Consider the following 20,483-nt stretch of genomic DNA (forward strand, 5'->3'; position numbering starts at 1 on the left):
ACACACACACATGCGCGTGGGAGACCAGAGACAAGCCACTGTTTGATCGACTTGTTTTTAATCCTGCAAATGCAACCCCAGGATCGGAGTGTAGTCGTGTTTGCGTGCTGCCCTTCAGAGGTGCGTGTTTACCTACAGACCGAGGCCCCGACGGGGGTCAGAGCCTCAGACTGCACTTTAGAACAGGTGAGACAACAGGTAGAGAAAGAGAAGCAGGTGAAATCATGCATTTGTTCTGGAAGGATCTGCCGTAAAAAAAAAAAAAAAGTAAAAAATCATCCGATTGTCCGTCCGTTGACAGGTCGACAGCATTTGTCTGACTGGTCAAGTGGTCCTAAACATTTCACAATTTTCTCATAGAACTGTTGAACTGTTGAGAACCACTTAATCAGAGAGACCACACTCTTCCCGTCGGAGAGTCTGGCCTTTACTTTGTTGAATCCGGCTGGTGAGAGAGAGAGAGAAAAGTTAGAATTCATCAGACGTCAGCAAACGCGTCATTCCATCAAGTGGCCCGGTCAGGAGCGCTTACCTGGAGCTCTGTGCTTCTCTGGTGTCCTCTCTGCCAAGAATGCCTCGCTTTAACGTCTGAAGCTCTTTATATACAGGTTTTCTGGGGCTAGGCTGAAACAAGCCTCTCATTCAGGGTGGAATGAGGCTCATGCTGGTCTAACCGGACGAGCTGGGTTCCAGCAAGACACACGGTGGCACCGCCACACTCCCGAAAGGATAGGAAATACCAGCCACAGGTACATTTGATTTTGATGTCACTATCCTTTTCCTTTGTTCTAGATTCATCTCTGAAGAGCAGTAAGGCCGAACAGACCCAGTGGTAGCGGAGCTCCTGAGGTGATCGTTTGGGGCTTTCTGCAGGAGCACGGCTCTTTAGAGAGCTGCACCTATCTAGTGAAATGAGCTGTGACCATGTCTTCAGCCTGTTAATTCACATAAATGAGGTCAGATGCAGCTCTGGAATGTGGCACAAGCAGGTTCGATGTGAATTTGAGGAGCATTGAGAGGAGACAGCAGTGTGAGGCCAGAGTAGATTTATTATGTACCGCCGAGTACAGCCCCTTTCCAGGGAGCAGCATCAAAAATCTATTTATTAGAGCGTAAATATCATTTAAATAGCAGTAACAACAACAACAACAACCCTGTTGACAAGAGTCAGGGTGATTTCGAGTATACAGTGATCCCTCGTTTATCGCGGGAGTTGGGTTCCAAAAATAACACGCGAAAAGTGAAATCCGTGAAGTAGTTAGCTTTATTTTTTTTATTATTTTGCAATGCAATACTGAACAGTAGAATGAAACCAAAAATCAAAACCTGTTTTAAAGCCCAAAATTTGTTTAAAACAATAATTCTAATCTAGTAATACAAGGTTGGAAACATTGTCACTGGCCTATTTCCCAGTCCCAGCTGTGCCTCTTCATCCTGACTCCGCTCCGCTGGAGCGTCTGTTTCTACTGAAGGCGCAGGACGTAAAGTTGCAAATGTAAAGTTGGCAGAATGTACAGAAACGAAAACTGTTGACAAGTGAAAAACCAATACAGTACAGTATTTTATTTCTAGCCAACAGTAAAGCCCCTGAGCCAATCAGGATTCAGAGCACAATGCACTGTAAAAAAAAATCCATGAATCAGCGCAGCCGTGAAAGATGAAACGCGATATAGTTTCTGTACACAGAAACCGTAGCTCAGAGCTCTTTGCATCTCAGAGGTGAGATATGCGACCCTTCAAGCTTGACGATGAAAAAACAGGCTGGAGGAGTCTGGGTGGTTGGAGCTTCTCTTATTTGTTCAGGCGGAAATGAAACCCTCTGCTGCAGGGACCCGAGTGGAGGTAACGTTGAGCAAATATCGCAGCAACACATGAAAACCGGCATAAAACATGTAAACTTAGCCTAAAATGTATAATGGACATGCGGTTACAGTTTTGTAACTTTTACATTTAAAAAAGACTGAAATGTCAAACTATCCTCAGGAGGGGCTGAAAGATTAATAGTTGGAGCTATTACACGTATTGGGGCGACTGGTTCAACAGGAGGGGGGTGTGGAGGGCTGTTTGTGAGGTAGTGACCACCCAAAATGGAGGCGCCGTCCGGTCGCCTCGGCCCAGCGTCGGCTCACATGTCATCCATTCCACCGCCGCTCTGCCACATGGACAAAGAGAAACGAGATTAACATGGAGCGCTTGACATGTTTCAGCACACACACACACACACACAAAGGACAGCCAAGTGGGAAACAGGCTGCGCAGGTTCAGCACTGACAGGCATTTGTGGGCAGGGAGCGAGCAGATTCTATCAGAACCGGACAGGTCTAACTTGCAGTGGAAAGGATCATGGAGGATCATTGTTTTTAGATCTGAACATCAAAAACTGATGTCAAATAAACGACCGACTGTTGAACGTGTGCTTGGAAGATAACACAACTGAAACATCCTTACACTTGAAGTTAAAACGGGGAGGCAAATGGATCATTTAGTGGAACTCAGAACATGCAAGCATATTTAATTACAGTCATTTTCTGTAATTAAATCAATTTACTTCGTACTTCAAGTACGACATGAATGACGTGGCCACTGTGCACGCGTGTCGGTCTTCTCAAAGACGGGACAGATGCACAGACAGGCACACAGGTAGCGAACGCACAGATACCGACATCCCCTTACAGGTGCCGAAGCTGGTGTGGCAACGAGGATGTCACAAATCTTGCAAAAACTGATATCCACACGTGCTGCATCTTATTTACCTCATCACCATTATCATCATATTCATCACACTCATAATATCCACCAACTACTGTCTGAAATTAAACAAGACAAGCATGCAATTGAGAGGCAGTAGTCCAGACAGAATTGTACAGCAATTAGCCGCAATTAAGTCGTTCAGCATCTGAGAATTGTCTGTTTTAAAAACAGGCTACCTCGGATTTGTTCCTCAGGAGCTTGGACAGCCAATCCGCCACATCGTGTTTTCCAACGGCCCGCGCCTGCGAGGCAACACAGAAGGGAACTCAACAAATCGGCCTGTAGGTGTTACCGAAGGGATCGGGAACGCGCCCCGATACCCACCACTTCGATTGCCGTCTGCCCGGTGTAGCCTGGCTTCATCAGATCTGCTCCCGCGAGGCTCCAGATCTCCAGGCCCTCCAGGTCGCCGCTGGCTGCGAGGCTGATGCAGGTTGGGACAGATATTACAGAGACAACGGAAGATTAAACGTTAGTGGGGGAATGATGATGTCTTCTTGAGTTATGGGAAAACTGGGCCGGAACAAGATCGTCAATCAATCACAGCGGTTTCCATGACTTAAGGACAGTGTTTGTTACTGCTCAGGTCAAACTATTGTACATCAACGCAGTTTTATCTGTGATAAAGGACAGTTGTCTTCTATAGATAAATACCAGCCAGACTGTCCAACACCTGCAGTCAGAAAAGATGCGCAGAACAGGAAGAAATGCTGCCAGGGGGCATTCCTTCTGTTTGTGTAACAGTGGGACAACTGGTTGAACCTGGGTCGGCTATGCAGGCTGGCTACGCCACCCGGAAATCAAGGAGCGTGTGTTTGGCGTCGCCTCACCTGCACAATTCTCTTCCAAGTTCTTCCAACCTGTCTTGTGAGAAGTGGGCTCTGGTTTGTCTCAGCAGCTCCACGATGTCCCTGTGCCTGCATCAGTTATACACAAACACACACACTTTTACTATGCTAACATCCAGTTCTGGAGATGACTTCAGTCAAGTTTCTGTCACTGATTCCAAACTTTGTCGGCATCATGTGAGAACTTGTCTTTGTCCCCCGCACTATGCCGCCCACAGCAAAGCAAACAGCAGAGAAAATAACCCTTAATGAGAATAAAAAGCCTAAAGGTGTTCAGAATCACTAAGAAAAGAAGAGTCGTGATTTATTTGACACAGTTCTGCGCGGAGGAATTTAGACGCCGACACTGAATAAAGTCTTAAAAAAAGACTTCCTGTAAAGTGATTAAAAAAAGCCAGTATCTCTCATCAGTGAAACTGGGCCCAGGTTGGACAGGCTGGTTCAGAAGACACTCCTCATATTTGTTGCTTAACCCTTCATTGTCATCGCACCGCGACACTCCCTGTAAGGGCATCGCGCTAACGCTTGCTAGGTGATTAGCTGTATCCACTTTCAAGTTGGGTCCAGGTTTTTTTCTTTTAGCAGTGCCACCTCTGATAACTCACTAAAATTTCCTGAAACGTGTTCAGGAGAGGCGGACGGGGTGTGTGACAGGGTGCGTCGTTTTCCTGTGCATCCCTCTCCCACTTTCAAAAAAGAGAGAAACAAGTCAACACTTGCAATGCCAACCGTTGAATAGGACAACAGGCTTTTGGCACCGCTTCAGCACATACTACATGCACCCGTTCACCCCGAGGCTCTTTATTAAACTGAAACATTAAATGTTGCTATTCCCCAAAAGACCAACATCAGCAAAGGATGGGGGAAAAGAACTCACACTGGGTAAAAATACACACCGACCAAACTATCTTTAGCCTTTTATAGTTGTCAAACATGGGAGTCAAATATTGTATTAGTGACCCCCATCAACAGTATTTCAGTACTTGACAGAGAAAACAAGTCCCTAGTTTACCTGTAGTGAACAGCGTTGCACAGAGGCGTGTCACCATAGCGATCTTTAGCATAGACAGTGGCACCGTGACTCAGAAGGTAGTTGACTGCATTCAGGTGGCCCTCACAGGCAGCAACATGCAGGGGTGTGCGGCCATCGTAGTCTTCCAGACACAAGTTACTGCCCTGTAACCAAATCAAGAGGCCCTGATGTTTATTTGTCTGAAGAAACGTAAAGAAAGATCAAAGCAAATGAGGATTTTTACAGGTCTAGTTTGTTTCTAGACTTTTATGTTGTGGTTCGAGTGGAGAAACTGATAAAAATCCTAAAAATCTCCTTCAGGTATGTGTTAATGGCCACATATGTGGCTGGTTTTGATTTGGCGACAAAAGTACAGGCTTTTAAATACCCCTCTACTTATCTGTGATCTGGTTTTGGCTTTAACAAACAGAGGTCAAAGCTTTTGTGGAACCTGACTTGCTAAGGCCTGAAAGTATCACTTTATCTACATTATCTTTAAAAGCTACGGTTACTCTTAATACCATGGAAAGTGTCTAAAAAAAGTGAAACAATTAAGACATAAAGATGATACGTAGGAAGCTTAACAGTGAAGAGATACGGACAAAAAAATCGGAGCTGTGAAGCCTGAAACAAAGATGTACGCGTGGTCGCCTCGCTGGCGCTAGTCCTGCCTTTCCAGTCCAGCCTGATGCTTTGATAAGAGTCTGCCTGTTTGGTTTTTACCTTTTTGTTACCTCTCCCTCACAAAGAGCGACCCTGAAAAATGTTTGGACCGAACAGCAGCGTGAGGTCCGTCTAGTAGTCAGATAAACGTGACCCCAGATAAGCCGGGGCTCTGCTCTGACATTTGGCCACAGACGGCTGGAGCGATCGAACAGAACAAAACAGAACAGAACAGAAAACATGTTCCAGTGTGACTCTTCCACTCACGTGTGCAGTTCCAGCACATCAAAATCCTTCAGAATTATCTTAAAGTATGTTTGTAGAGTTACTTCAATGCTTGGGCCCACCATTAAACACACACATACATCAAAAAGGGACTATTTTCTTTTGACGACAAACAAGAAGGCTATTAGGAAGCATGTGGAGACAGAGACAAACCTCACAGGAGTAACCTGGAGTGCACTTTAATACCGCAAAGAAATTTAATGGAATCGTTCAAAACAGTCAGAAGGATTCCGCCATGACTGATTACACCCTGGTCTCTGCAGCAGGAATTCATCCGCTGGCTGAGCATTCAGCCTGATCAGGCAAAGAAGAGATAAAAGAAAAACTAACAGTACAATAAATAACTCAATTTTAACTTTCAGTTATACAGATTCTAGCTTACTTTTCTAGGCTTCTGCTTTTGGCATTTCGAGACATTTTGGGACAAAGACAGCCCCAGCTGACGTCTCCATCTCTGTCGCTTTTGTTCCTCCCTACTTATTTATGTGAAGCTATTTTAAAGATGGTGCTCTGGGATTAGATGACAGAGTCAGCTGATGGTGGCGGATGACGTTTGCGTTATTACATAAGTGGCCACAAGGGGGAGAAAGAGGCTCTGCACTCAGAAACCTGAGACTGAGATGTTTAATGATGTAATGATAGGGGGATTTACCATTTCTTTTAGGGCTTCTAAGGCCTCTATGTCTCCGATCTTCGCAGCAGCACAGGCCAGCGGGGGTGTCAGAGCATCGCGAATGGCTGCTAACTCCTGTGGACATGACCAAATGTTTAGAGATGGAACATCTAGATGCAATCCAGGGGTTTGAAAGATATCATCTCGCCCACCTCTTTGCAGCTGATGTGCAGAGATTGAGCGATGACCTGGATGAACCGGCTGTCGCTCAGGCACAGTTTGGTGTCCGCAAAGTCCAAACTCAACTCACCGCGGAGGTTCTGAGCCATCAGCTGCACACAAGGAAACCAGATTACCGGTGGGAGCCGCTCGCACGCACATGAACGGGACACAGGGATTAAGAGCAAACCTTTTTCTTTGTGTCTAAACTGAGCTCCTTCTTGGCCAGTACGTAGCACAGCTTCGACAGCGCCGCCTCTGAGGTCATGTCCCCGCCGGTTATCACCCCAGCATCGATCAGCACCTGCGAGGAGGCAGAAACACAGGCAGTGACCATCATCTTCATCACAACGGTGGTAATACCTGACTCACCTTGCCGGTTGCATATGACATGGACACAGTTCCCCTCAGACACTGCGTGCAGTTGATGATGATTACCCCGGCGTCGGTGGCCTTCTTGAGCTCTTCTAACAGGTCAGGGCGGTTATCGGGAGCATTTCCACTGCCGTAGGTCTCCAACACCACTCCCTGCATGGGTGGCTGCAGGAAAGCCCTCACCTGGATGTCAAACATGCACATAAGGAACATACAACTGCACTTCATCGTTTCATGTAAAAGACTCAGACGACCGTAAAGGTGAGGAGGAGGACAAGCGTGCTATGCTTATTAATGAACACAAAATCACTGAGGGCAACTGGGGACGGGTTCCATTAAACTGCCCGAAGGGGGGGCAAATAAAGGTCAGCGTGTTTTGTTAGAGCTGCTGATGGTTGCCGGCCAACTAGGCGTGAGTGCAGCAGGGGTGGCGGGCGCGCTCCGGCCTGGCCCCCGGTCAGGGCAGGGCCTCATAAAAGGGGTCTATGGTGGTGCTGGGCAGCAGGAGCAGATTGAGGCTATAAAGTCAGCGTCCTGGCACCCTCCAGCCATGCAGCATCTATGCCACCACCCCCTCTCCTCCGAGCGACCGGTCACGGCCCATAACGCTTCTCATTTTTCTCTTGGCTGAGCCTTGATGGCGTAATTAAATTATGGTTACATTTTAAATTACAGTAACTTTTTAGAACATGATTTGATTAGCGTTTAATACAAAATTTGCAGCAAACTGATGGATTTCTTATTAGCTGCATGATTTATTGATTTGAGTAGAAGTGTGTAGGCCCGCTGGTCACGTCTCCCAGCTGTGTCACACGTCCCACCAATGACCGGGGACAACATATGGACAGTCTCATATGGCTCATTAGCTGAGGTCCTTACGGTGGCGGTGGTGATCCCAGGAAACAGCTTGAGCAGACCCACGTTGCTGTTCAGCTCCGTGGAAACTTGAAACTTGGCTGTGGTGTTGGCCCTCAACACTGTATCCCAGTTGACTGAAGGCAACACGGAGAAAACCGATTTTGAAAAGCTCTGGAGTCACGAAACTCGAAGTTTTCCCTGACTTTGGCTGCTTACTCGTAATATCTATTGCAGCGTTGGCCAGAGGAGCCAGGTTGGGAGAGGAGAAAGCGTTGAAACTCCTGTTATCCACCTTGGTCACGCGATTTCCTCTGTAGAGTTTGTTGTGGAAATAAAGGCACACCTGAGCAGAGAGACAGACGTGTCATTAAAGCAGGCAAAAGCATGACATTTATTTAACACTCACACGGGAAACATGATCCCATTACATAAATTCTGCCCCTGGAAACACGTTTTTGTTTTTTTCCCGTCTGGAAAATCCATTGATGCAGAGAGATCAGTCGACTGTACACAGCACCTTTTCAAGTGTTCAGCTACCATTAATTATTACAAAACCCCACATTATTACACACATCCGACTGAATGTGTATGTGGGACGTGCCTTTTGCTATTGTCCATCACCTCACCTCAGGAATGACAAACTGGCCCGCGATCAGCAAAGCCCCCAGCAGGTTGTCTATGCCGTCAGTTCTCACCTGATAGATGGGCACCTAAAGACAAACATGCTTCTTATATGACCTCTATATTAAAGGAGGGATGCAGATGTCTTTTTGTGCCCGCCGCCCTCACCTGGGAGCCGGTCAGGATGATGGGTTTACCCAAGTGTTCGCACATGAAGGACAGGGCGGAGGCTGTGTAGGCCATAGTATCGGTACCGTGGAGGATCACGAAGCCGTCAAAGTTCTGGTAGTTTTTCTGCAGACACAGAGGAGCAGGACGAGGCTCAGCTCTGGAAGGACACGCTGTGTTCGCTAACAAATGGAACCATCTAACGTCAAACAGCAATCTCAATGCCGCAGCACCTCGATGTCCTTTCCGATTTGACTCCAGTCGTCCGTGGTCATGTTAGAGGAGTCCAGCAGAGGACTGTACTCCATCACGGTGTAGATGATCCTCTTGTTGTCTTTATTCATCCTGGAGGAAACAAACATTAACATATGAGTTGCTACTCTTTTATAGAGGAACTAGCTGTGACATATGGCCAAACTTGGCTTCAGTTTTAGTAAGCACACACACACACACAAACACACACACACACATGGTTAATTCACTATCATTTGGAATAAGACTGGTTTAATTTGAAAGACGAGTCAAAGACCAGTCAAAGATCAGTGGCGCTAAAAGCCAAGCTGACTGGCTTTATTTAGCTGGGCTAAAGACAAATGTCAGCAGGGGTTTCAGCTGTGGGCCCCACCTCTGAAACTCCACATTAAGCTGTGTGGACTGGTTGAATGGCTGTGGGCACACTTTTGATCTTTTTAATCTCCCTCTTAGACTCACCAGCAGGACACCCCCCACCACAGGGCAGCATTGTAACGCGGAGATCGGAGCTGAAGGGAGCAGCGGGGGTCACAAGCACCAACCTCCCCCCTCTCAAGCAGGGCTCCGATCCTCAAGCATATGTTGCCGACTATCATAAACACCCTATTTAAAACACCAATTTTCATCTATCTCGCAGTTTAACCAACAATGCAGCTATGCAGCTCATTAATATGCGGCCCTCCTAAAAATAACGAGTCTGTAAGTGTGGGTCTGCATATTAGATGGGGGCTGAAGCAACAGAGCAGGGTCAGAGGCTGGGTGCAGAAAGCCTTGGGGAGCTGCCGCTCAACATCACATGAATAAAGCATCTCAATAAATCAATAAACCTGTTCCATCCTTTACCATAGGCTGCATATAGATCCTGACCTAATAGCGTCCCACCTCAGGTGACATGCCTTAAAAAAAACTCCTTATAAGCACACACCATAAAGACAAGAACTTTAGGCAAACTGCATGGTAAATAACCACACAGTTAACTAGCTGACAGCCTTTCCCGTATGTGCCGAGGGTGCGGAGGGATAAACAAACCTTATCTTCAATACACATCACCATATTTACCCAACAGTCTTCCACCATCTGCATGGATTTCTGCACCATACTGTACATCCCATCTCATCCTGCTGCTCAGTCGACCTTCACCATTCCGATCAGTACGATGGCAGGTATGGGAAATCGGGAGTTGGGCGTGTTTTGGGTTGAGGTACCCTGACAAATAAGGGAGCACAGAGGCTGCTGACCCGCTGGGAGGCCAGGCATGTGCGCACGTACCACCCGATACGGAACAAACGTGCAATTAAAAGCAGAATAGAGATAACCAATTATCTTTAGCTGGTCAGGATGGGGCGCTGGCTTCCTGGTAAAATGATAAGCATAAATGATTGTCAGTGGGACATTTGGTGGAGAAGAGAGACATGTTTGTCGCAATACACTCTCCTGCGAAACAAGTAAAGTCTGCAGCATGACCTTGGCGGCCCTCTCTGAAAGCGTGCTCGGAATAAAAGTAGCTAGAACCGTCTCCGAGGTTGTGCGTACACGGTCCCTTTATTATAGTTATCCACTTCATGCCACAATAACGCATGGGTTTTAACTGTTGTTTTAATCGCCACCACACGATGGCGCAGTGGCGCCGCTGACCTGTTTAAAACGACGTCCTTTTATATCGGTTTGACTTTTAATGAGCTTATTTAAAAACTTTAATCAAAGCCGCTTGGGGAAGACTTTCAACCCAGCGTTAGAGTAAAAGGACGGGGACCAAAAAAGGGTCGAACGTTCCGTTGTTATTTGGGTTTGATTGCGAGCGTTTCGTTGTTGCGCTGTGACTCATAGCAGCCTCAGACCGTGAACGCAGCACGGCGGCAGCCTGTGAATGAAGCCGACGGGAGGAAGTGGCGGTTAATGCAGCTCCACACCTTTCTGGTGTAGCAGCGCTGCGACCAGCCCGACTTCACAGAGAAAGAGGAGCGACTGGGTGGATTTCAGGCCAGGCATGTGCGTAGAGATAACCAATTATCTTTAGCTGGTCAGGATGGGGCGTTGGCTTCCTGGTAAAATGATAAGCATAAATGATTGTCAGTGGGACATTTGGTGGAGAAGAGAGACATGTTTGTCGCAATACACTCTCCTGCGAAACAAGTAAAGTCTGCAGCATGACCTTGGCGGCCCTCTCTGAAAGCGTGCTCGGAATAAAAGTAGCTAGAACCGTCTCCGAGGTTGTGCGTACACGGTCCCTTTATTATAGTTATCCACTTCATGCCACAATAACGCATGGGTTTTAACTGTTGTTTTAATCGCCACCACACGATGGCGCAGTGGCGCCACTGACCTGTTTAACACTAGAAGTCCCAGAGAGGGGCCATTTGGCCTTTTTACCTAGAAAACCCACAAGAGGGCCAATTGGCCCCAAGTCCCCCCTGTGGACACTCATTTTGTTATGGAAATGTGGCTGTTAGTGGCACACGGCCGGAGCCACTTGAACCTGTGTGGGGGAGGGGACATACCTTACAGCTCAGGAGGTTCTTTTGAGAGCAAGCTTTAGTTGTGGGATGGATAAATACCTCAGTGAACATAGCCATAAAGACTTAAACTGGACTATGAGCTGTATGCGGAAGTGGAAAGGATCAACAGGAAGGAAGGGATCAACACACTGACATTTATTGTTAAAAAAAGAAAACATATTTACAAAGAATGAAAAAGCAACTTTTTCCCAGTTTTGGTGTGGAGGGTTGTTGCAGAAGTAATTGTTATTTTTTTGCTAAAAATAGTAAAAAAAATTAAAAAAAAGAAACCCAAGCATATTTACAAAGAATGAAAAACCATGCATTGTGAGTGAAATACATTTGAGCAGTCACTCACAATCCTGGCACTGCCATTGCTCCTTTGGGCATTTCCCACATGTATATCGGTAGCAGTCAACACAGTGCACAGTTGCGTGATTGTCCTTACATTTAATTTTAGCCTGACACTTGGCTCTTTTTCCTAGTTGTGGTGTGGAGGGTTGTTGCCGAAATAATTGTTCCTTTTGGGCCTTTTTCATACCCACGTGGGTTTGAGCCAACTCTCTTGCAAGCTCCAGCAGGAAATCCACCCGTCTCTCCTGCCTCCCGGTGAATAACTGATAGAGCACGTGTGCATTCAGTGCTGCCATATCTATCATGTTATAGAACACTGCTACTGGCCAGCGCCGTGTTCCTGCGCGGACAGTGTACTCTCGCACCACCTGGTCCATGACAGCGACGCCGCACTTTGTTGTGTTGTAGAGTGTGATGGTGTTTGGCTTCTTTTTAGTGGTATCCTGTGTCTGAATCATGCTGTGCATGCTGCTGACATTCACACAGAAGTAGCCAACATGACTTCACCACTGTAAGGTGTGACCCCCTCACCCCACACACTGCCACTAACAGCCTCATTACCATAACAAAATGAGTGATTAGTGTATTCGGAAAAAGTGGTCGGGCCAAATGGCCCCTATGTGGGTCTTCTACGTAGACAGAAAAATGCTGGGACTTCTAGTGTTAAAACGACGTCCTTTTATATCGGTTTTGTGGCGGACACATTTGGGTGTATCTCACACCCAGGTGATGCATGGGTGATGGGCGTGGTTATCCCTTGATTGGATGCACTGTCCAACGCGCCAGTCAGAGTTGGTCTGCTGGTTGCAGAATAAAGACGTCTAAACCATCTGCTCTGTCCGAGTCGTTCCTCGTCCTGCCACAGTTTGACTTTTAATGAGCTTATTTAAAAACTTTAATCAAAGCCGCTTGGGGAAGACTTTCAACCCAGCGTTAGAGTAAAAGGACGGGGACCAAAAAAAAAAAGAGGGTCGAACGTTCCGTTGTTATTTGGGTTTGATTGCGAGCGTTTCGTTGTTGCGCTGTGACTCATAGCAGCCTCAGACCGTGAACGCAGCACGGCGGCAGCCTGTGAATGAAGCCGACGGGAGGAAGTGGCGGTTAATGCAGCTCCACACCTTTCTGGTGTAGCAGCGCTGCGACCAGCCCGACTTCACAGAGAAAGAGGAGCGACTGGGTGGATTTCAGGCCAGGCATGTGCGCACGTACCACCCAATACGGAACAAACGTGCAATTAAAAGCAGAATAGAGATAACCAATTAGGTGATCTCAGCTGGTCTGTGGCTCTCATGCACTCATACAGTTTCGTGGTTAGTGAAAGCAGTAGTCACGCTCGGCCAGAACGAGCGCTGCCCCTCATCTCGTTCCCGTTGTTTCTGCTGGCACATCAATAGGCATTTCCTGTCAAGCAATGACTCTGTGGAAATCGTGAACGTGCTCAGAAGCTCACTGCACACACACACACACAACAAGCTACCAGTGCTACAGCAGGTAAAATGATAAGCATAAATGATTGTCAGTGGGACATTTGGTGGAGAAGAGAGACATGTTTGGAGACCAAAGTTATCTACAGTGTCAAAATGAAACGAGAAACAAGTATTTCTCGGAATTAATATTACATTATATTTAGAATATAAGGAACTGGGTTTCTGAGTAAACTTACGGAAGTACAAGCGTGTTGTCAGATCCGCAAATCGCATACGACTCGTCGTGGAGTATAGGCAACTTGCGCAGACTTTGCACGAAAGCGTTGGGTTTTGGGGCGAGCACTGTGGAAAGAACAGAGGTGATGAAAGGCGGCTGTTATTCTGTTTCACTTTCCCTGCTTTTCCCTTCTGTTGTGCAAAATAACCTGCTAAATATTAAATTGGTAAAAAGGTTACTTTCTTAAAGTTGTCACTGATGCAAATTTTTCGAAATGTCATCAGCTATATAAGTAACTGGCGTAATAAACACGTTTTAAAGATGGTTTATAATGGGGGAGGGGGCAAATTAAGGCGTTTTATTTCGCTTGCAGTCGCCCAGTAACAGTTGGAGGGGTTAGCATAGCCCTCATACGTAATATGTGATATTAATGTAATATTAATTCAAGAAATACTTGTTTTTCTAGCTATATCTTTAAATTTCTAATTTTTAAATCTTTAAATTAATTTAAAGTCTCTCCTGGTGTAACTAGTGAAATACCGCTCCGTGTTCCATCATCATCTTCACCCTTCAGATCAGATTTTCCCCAGATTGTGTTTTTTCGCGAGCGCGTTTGCTATTACGTACGTCTCGCGCCAACATAACGGAGCGCGTGCCAACACCCAAGCTGAGGCAGCGGACTGTCCGCGCGACGCTCACGGAAGACAGCTTAATGAGACGTTCAGGTACCGTTATCGTGGAGCGTCATGCCGATGGTCCCCCCGGTGTTGATGACCAGGACGTGAGCCTCTGAGGTGGTTGGCGAGGTCAGCTGCAGGTCTTGCCCCAGGGACGAGAGGTTGTAGTCCGCCATGATGACTCCGGTGATGACTGTCTTGTATTGCACAATATGTACAATTAAAAAAAAGTGCAGGCTTTACTTTCATTTCCACTTCGTGCATACGGGTACTCCAGATTGACTTTGCAACTCTAGCCGATAGACACACCCCTTGTTACCAAGTGACGACTTTCAACAAATGCCTCTAAGCGGCACTACAGCATAGCACACACACATATATAAGATATTCCCTGAGAATACAGTGATCCCTCGCTATATCGCGGTTCATCTTTCGCGGCTTCGCTGCTTCGCGGATTTTTATTTTTTTTTACAGTGCCTCTGAATCCTGATTGGCTCAGGGGCTTTACTGTTGTCTAGAAATAAAATATTGACGCTGTACTGTATTGATTTTTCACTTGTCAACAGTTTTCGTTTCTGTACATTCTGCCAACTTTACGTTTGCACTTGGTCGCTTAGCAACCATGGTGAGAATGGCCACTGAACTTCAGCGCACGGCACAAGAATGGGACCCTTTGATGAGTCGTTCATTGCAGTTCTCAAATATAACTGAAGGTGGCATATCCGTTTATAAAAATCTTCTTGCCCAGAAAAAGAAAGAGCGCCAACAACTGCCTATAACAATGTTCTCCTCTCGGAGAAAGACTCCTGCGCCTTCCGTAGAAACAGACGCTACAGCGGAGCGGAGTCAGGACGCAGAGGCACAGCTGGGACCGTGAAATACGCGAGTGACAATGTTTCCAATCTTGTACAGTATTACTATATTAAAATTATTGTTTTAAACAAAGTTTGGTCTTTAAAACAGGTTTTGATGTTTGGTTTCATTCTACTGTTCAGTATTGCATTGTAAAATAATTTAAAAAAAATAAAGTTGCTACTTCGCGGATTTCACTTTTCGCGTGTTACTTTTGGAACGTAACTCCCGCGATAAACGAGGGATCACTGTATATCAGGCGCAGAACAGCAGGTTGAGATTTCAGTGGATTTTCCATGTGTAGATATTGCAAATAAGCAGCAAACCCGCCACTGCAAATTATCTTTGCACTAGTGCCACAATGTTTTATTGCTTTTGCGTCGTGCTCCCAGTGGAATTCTTTTTCCGTGCGTTGTCGCAATACACTCTCCTGCGAAACAAGTAAAGTCTGCAGCATGACCTTGGCGGCCCTCTCTGAAAGCGTGCTCGGAATAAAAGTAGCTAGAACCGTCTCCGAGGTTGTGCGTACACGGTCCCTTTATTATAGTTATCCACTTCATGCCACAATAACGCATGGGTTTTAACTGTTGTTTTAATCGCCACCACACGATGGCGCAGTGGCGCCGCTGACCTGTTTAAAACGACGTCCTTTTATATCGGTTTGACTTTTAATGAGCTTATTTAAAAACTTTAATCAAAGCCGCTTGGGGAAGACTTTCAACCCAGCGTTAGAGTAAAAGGACCGGGACCAAAAAAAAAAGAGGGTCGAACGTTCCGTTGTTATTTGGGTTTGATTGCGAGCGTTTCGTTGTTGCGCTGTGACTCATAGCAGCCTCAGACCGTGAACGCAGCACGGCGGCAGCCTGTGAATGAAGCCGACGGGAGGAAGTGGCGGTTAATGCAGCTCCACACCTTTCCGGTGTAGCAGCGCTGCGACCAGCCCGACTTCACAGAGAAAGAGGAGCGACTGGGTGGATTTCACCGGCAGGAGGGGGAGATACGGGGTAAATATCTTTCATTTCAATTGGAATCACCATCGGGGAAGGTCTTTCCTCGGAGTCGCGTGTGTTTTTTTTAGGCAGATGAGTAGTTTGCAGCCGCTAACTATGTTTAGCCTCAGACCAGCCTGCTAGACTTGACGCTAGCTGATGTTAGCTCGCTAGCTGTCGCTAGCAGCCACCAGCGGCGGCTAATTTGGCTTATTTGACCGTCCTCTCAAATTTCTTTCTAGGTGAGACGCGGTGTGGAGGTGCCTGTGTGGATAAAAAAAATTTACCCCCCAAGACCCAAAGGATTGTCTTTTCGAACACGTCCTCGCTACTACGGTGAAGTTAACCCGGCCTAAATCGTACCGGATTTTCCCCCCGTTAAACGAACAAGGGCGCACCCGATGAAGAGGACGGCCAGACACAAATCCCCCAGAAATTCACAAGTGCCGTGGCTTTTTCACAGGTCTTTTGCGTGTGTGCTCAGTTAATTTTTCCCTCCCAAGTGGCCGCGTTAGTCACGCCGTTTATCGTGATTTACGGTTGTGAGCAGCATTATGAGCGTGTTGCAGCAGCAGCTGCTGCCAGCTTGTTAACCCTGCCATGATGTGTTCACGGCCTGCCAACATTGTCATACTCCGCATTTAAATGCAACATTTCCCCAAACGAGAGCACTGTGGTGAAAAGTCCCCAAGTCCTGTACTTCAGTCTTAACATGAGTGTGAATTTTTGACCTTTTACCCCACCCTAAAGCATGTTTGTGCAAGTTAGCCCATAAAGTGGAGCCATATTCAGCCTAAGTATTCATCAGAGCCCTACTAGTGTTATTTCTTTTTGGAACAGTATTTATGCACAAGAGTTCAAAATGGGGAAAATGCTCTCAAAAATCTTTGGCAACAAGGAGATGAGAATATTAATGCTCGGACTCGACGCTGCCGGAAAGACAACGATCCTTTACAAACTCAAACTCGGACAATCTGTCACCACGATCCCCACGGTCGGCTTCAACGTGGAGACCGTCACCTACAAAAACGTCAAGTTCAACGTCTGGGATGTCGGGGGCCAGGACAAGATCCGTCCTCTGTGGCGACACTACTACACGGGCACCCAGGGGCTGATCTTCGTGGTGGATTGCGCGGACAGGGATCGCATCGACGAGGCCAGGCAGGAGCTTCACCGCATCATCAGCGACCGGGAGATGAGGGATGCCATCATCTTGATATTCGCCAACAAGCAAGACCTCCCGGACGCCATGAAGCCACACGAAATCCAGGAGAAGCTCGGCCTGACCCGGATCAGAGATAGAAATTGGTATGTTCAGCCCTCCTGTGCGACTTCAGGCGACGGACTGTACGAGGGCCTGACATGGTTGACCTCAAACTACAAATCTTAATGATCAAGCGCAGACTGTTTTAGGCCGATTCCATAACAACATTGCTAGTAACAAATAACCTCTCAAAATGAGTATGATCCAGAGGAAGTTGATTACCCCCCATTTATTTTTGCATATGTTTTCCCCTTGACTAATTTATCTTCTACTCTGTTTTGCTGGCTTGAGATGAGCTTGTTCCCTTGCAGGCCATGGTTTTGGAGGCTTGGTGAAGGAGGAATTGGTTGGTTGTAATGTTAAAGCCACTGAGATCATGAGCTCTGCCTGTTCTGTTCTCCAAAGGAAGTCCAACTGTTCACCCCTGTTGGGACACAGGTTGTTCGAAAGGTTCTTGTTTTTCTTCTGTGGTGAGATCTCACGTTCATGTAGCCCACCCAAAGGACTTTGGCGTCCGGGCCAACGCAGCGCTGTGCTGCGAAGTATTTCTCATCGGTGATCTTGACTGAAAACGCACCATTGCTCACTGACATTGTCCCCTCTCATCACGACTGCAAATGAATAAAAACTGACTTCAGATCTGTTGTCACCCAGCCGATCCCCCTCTGTGGGCCGTATAAATTTACTCATTGACCTCTCGTGTCACGTCTTGGTGATTAAATGTTCGGAACGTTCTACAAGTCGGCCTCCGGGACGTTGGAAATGCTTGTTGGGACCTTTCTTTTTAAAAATGGATGATTATTTTCAGGTTACACGCACTCGATCGTTCCAGAATTGTTCTTCAGCTCTTAGCGCTCTGAATCTGATCTGACCGTCGATTAGTCTCAGTTCGGGGACATTATATGATAGCCTATATCTGTAGCATGAGTACGAGAGTACAGTAACCCTCCATCAGTCCATCTGTCGCGCAGTCAGAGGATTTCAGCTGCTTACCAGTGAGGAGAGGATGATGATGATGACGGTGCAGCTCTTACTCCTGTTTTGACTGGGGGTCCATGTACAGAACAATGTCATTGTAATGTCTTATTAAAAAAGTGATTTTAAAGCCGTTTACGTCTCATTTGTTTCCCCACCATCGGCATCAGGTAGATGAGTAACTCTTCTGCTGGTTTATAAATAGCGTGTGGGAAAAGATGCTTGAGAGTCTGCAGTTTTAGAATTCCCCAGGGTTTTAGTGCCGCTGCGCAGATTCTGCTCCGCCACGCTCGCTGTTACTCTGTAAACCTACAAAACAGGAAGTTCACATGCTGCAATCTTCATTCTTTTTTTATGCCAGCCACATGATAGCGTAGCATAACGGATCTGCTGAAGTATGAATTCTTTGACTGCTGCGTGTTGGTCGTGAGTCACGCTGTTATTAGGCTGTAGCTTCCCCAGTTTCTTTAGAAAAAAAAAAGAGAAGAGAAGCAACAAAAAGGAAGCTTGTTTGTTTTGAGACGGCCAAGGACGGTGCGTGATGGGGGAAGAGAATCGTACAGAAAATCCTCAGATGATTGCTGAGTTTAGCGTCGATTAACGAAGGGCTGTCCAGGCCCGGAGCAGCTTGCAGCCACGTGTGGCGCCGTCACAGGAAACAAAGGCGTTTACATAGCTTTGATTAAGTAAATGGCTGTTTAAAGCAGCAATGAATGCTCCCACACTAAAGAGCAGAGTGTAACGGCGGTCTTATGGCTGACCTTGGGTCCTCCTCTCTGCCAGTATTTTGCATATCCACGTAAAAATGAGCGACTCGTGATCCGTCTGCCTCTACGTGTGGCAGGGAAGTTTGGTATTTGCAGGATGTTTGCTTTAGAACCACGAGATTCCCAGGAGACGGGTAGGGAGACGCATCCTGAGCAGGGTGTGTCTCACAGCCCCCGGATTCCTGCAGCGGTGATTTACGTTCACGGCGGTAAATCAGCAGCGAGGGGCCGATCCTGGGCCACCATTGGAAGCTGATGGCGCTTTAATTGGGCCATAATGGCCACTTTAGTTTCAGGCACTTCATTACAACCATGTGATCGTCGCGGCTTTATTGGTACAGCAGGGGGAGGACAAAGATGGCAGGAGAGGTTTTATGACCTCATCCTCTGCCCTCCTGTCGACTCCAGTTCCTTCCTGGGGAGAAAGGTCAGCTGTGGGTTTAAGGTCACTGGAAGAAGAAATGTAAACACTTCTGGCACGAAATGGGATATTTACACATTTTTTAGTAGATGAAGCAGCTTTAAAACGCTGAAGAACCTGACTGGAATCGTCACTCGCTTTCAGCCGCACTTGTGGCTTTCAGGGGCGGGCCTGGCCTTCTTCGCACGTCCTCGCTCACTTCCTCTGAGCTCCAGCAGCTGCAGGACGCCAGGCACCCGTGGTATGTTCAGGTAGTGAAACCACCGTGCTTGTGACTGGCTGCGAGCTTGTGGAAACAGTCATTAATGTCTGAATGTGGGCCTGCAGCTAAGCGGCCGCGCCCAACTGGAAAAAATCACAGCGGGATTTTGGGATCCGTGCGGACGCAGATGTTCTCGCACACGTGGGCGAAGAGCATTATTTAAGCCTTTTATTCGTCTGTTAGAATGGACCAGCTGATGTTCGCCGCCCCGGTAATGAAAGGTCTGGTCCGGTCGAGGCCGCGCCGTCGGCAGAGCTGCTGAATAATGAACGCACGCCGAGCTCAGAGCAGATCTGGAAGCAGCAGGAAGTTGTTTCAGGTTTCCTGCTGAGGTTAACGGTCTCGAATGTCGTGCGAAACGCTGCTTGCTTTCACCTGCCCGTCCTGCGTGCAGCCTGCTGTCTCGGGTAATGAGTCTCCTTGTAAATTTTATGGATTTGGTTGTAGGCTGGGCTGTGGCATCCAGGCCAAGGTGCACCCTGGGACTCAGGCTTGTTGCCCTGTGTTACAGGATAAACACTGATCACACCCCTCAGTGTGGAACTGCTCTGTCATCATGTTGCAGCAGCAATATCTGTCGTTTAAAGTCTTTTTTTGGCTTTGTCGGCGTGGAAAGTGCAGCTCTGTGCCCGAGTTTACTATACCAAGCTCAGAGCTGCTCGTTTTATTTTGCATACTTCTTTTTTTCTTCTATTTTTAATCAACCCAGTTTCGGGTCTATTCTTGAGAAAATGAGTCGTGCTTTCTGGAACGGCGTCTCTGGGCTCCGGGCGATGTGATAATGGCGACACAAAGGATCTTCTGTGTCACTTTATCTGGGGTGCAGCTGAGTGGAGCGCACCGGGGAGGCTGTGCTGAGTCACTCTCCTCCAACCATCTGGTCTGGAGGCCCGACACAATCCCCCCGCCTCATGTTTTCTTGCTTTGGGAAGAATCCGCTGTGAATTTCTGAGCTTTAGCCCGGGGTTAGACTGCACACCACTCTCAATAATTACTGGAATCCACAAAAAACAGCAGCACTGGGACTCTTATCTCAGGTTTCCACACAGGTTAAATGATATTCCTGGTGATTACGCCACCTACTGTTAGGAAATCCCCACTTCTTATTTTACACAGGG

At 47.1% G+C, this 20,483-nt stretch overlaps 2 protein-coding genes and 1 non-coding gene across 4 annotated transcripts; 1 reads left to right on the plus strand and 2 right to left on the minus strand.

Annotated features, from left to right (window-relative positions):
* Positions 1–318: 318 nt before the first annotated feature.
* On the minus strand, positions 319–392 carry mir203 (microRNA mir-203). The gene has a single exon (NR_105380.1). It is a non-coding gene; the product is annotated as a microRNA mir-203 (primary transcript).
* Positions 393–1,473: 1,081 nt separating this feature from the next.
* Positions 1,474–14,205, minus strand: aspg (asparaginase homolog (S. cerevisiae)). 2 transcript variants are annotated; one of them, XM_029832621.1, is made up of 17 exons: positions 13,888–14,205; positions 13,178–13,283; positions 8,647–8,758; positions 8,414–8,539; positions 8,251–8,334; positions 7,841–7,967; positions 7,646–7,758; positions 6,764–6,949; positions 6,582–6,695; positions 6,385–6,504; positions 6,212–6,307; positions 4,612–4,775; positions 3,582–3,668; positions 3,076–3,175; positions 2,928–2,993; positions 2,754–2,807; positions 1,474–2,152 (listed from the first exon to the last, which is right to left on the minus strand). In XM_029832621.1, exons 1-17 carry the CDS (start codon positions 14,009–14,011, stop codon positions 2,126–2,128), a joined length of 1,806 nt encoding a protein of 601 aa, XP_029688481.1. In that variant the 5' UTR covers positions 14,012–14,205; the 3' UTR covers positions 1,474–2,125. The 2 variants fall into 2 exon arrangements, with proteins under 2 accessions (XP_029688481.1, XP_011615541.2); XM_011617239.2 differs by lacking the exon at positions 2,754–2,807 and having other exon boundaries at positions 13,888–14,198.
* A 1,223-nt stretch (positions 14,206–15,428) lies between these two features.
* arf6b (ADP-ribosylation factor 6b) lies at positions 15,429–18,045 on the plus strand. The gene is made up of 2 exons (XM_011617226.2): positions 15,429–15,691; positions 15,919–18,045. Exon 2 carries the CDS (start codon positions 16,539–16,541, stop codon positions 17,064–17,066), a length of 528 nt encoding a protein of 175 aa, XP_011615528.1. The 5' UTR covers positions 15,429–15,691; positions 15,919–16,538; the 3' UTR covers positions 17,067–18,045.
* Positions 18,046–20,483: the final 2,438 nt, after the last annotated feature.

The sequence above is a fragment of the Takifugu rubripes genome, chromosome 2 (genome assembly GCF_901000725.2).
Source record: "Takifugu rubripes chromosome 2, fTakRub1.2, whole genome shotgun sequence".
In the NCBI taxonomy this organism is placed as follows: domain Eukaryota; kingdom Metazoa; phylum Chordata; class Actinopteri; order Tetraodontiformes; family Tetraodontidae; genus Takifugu; species Takifugu rubripes.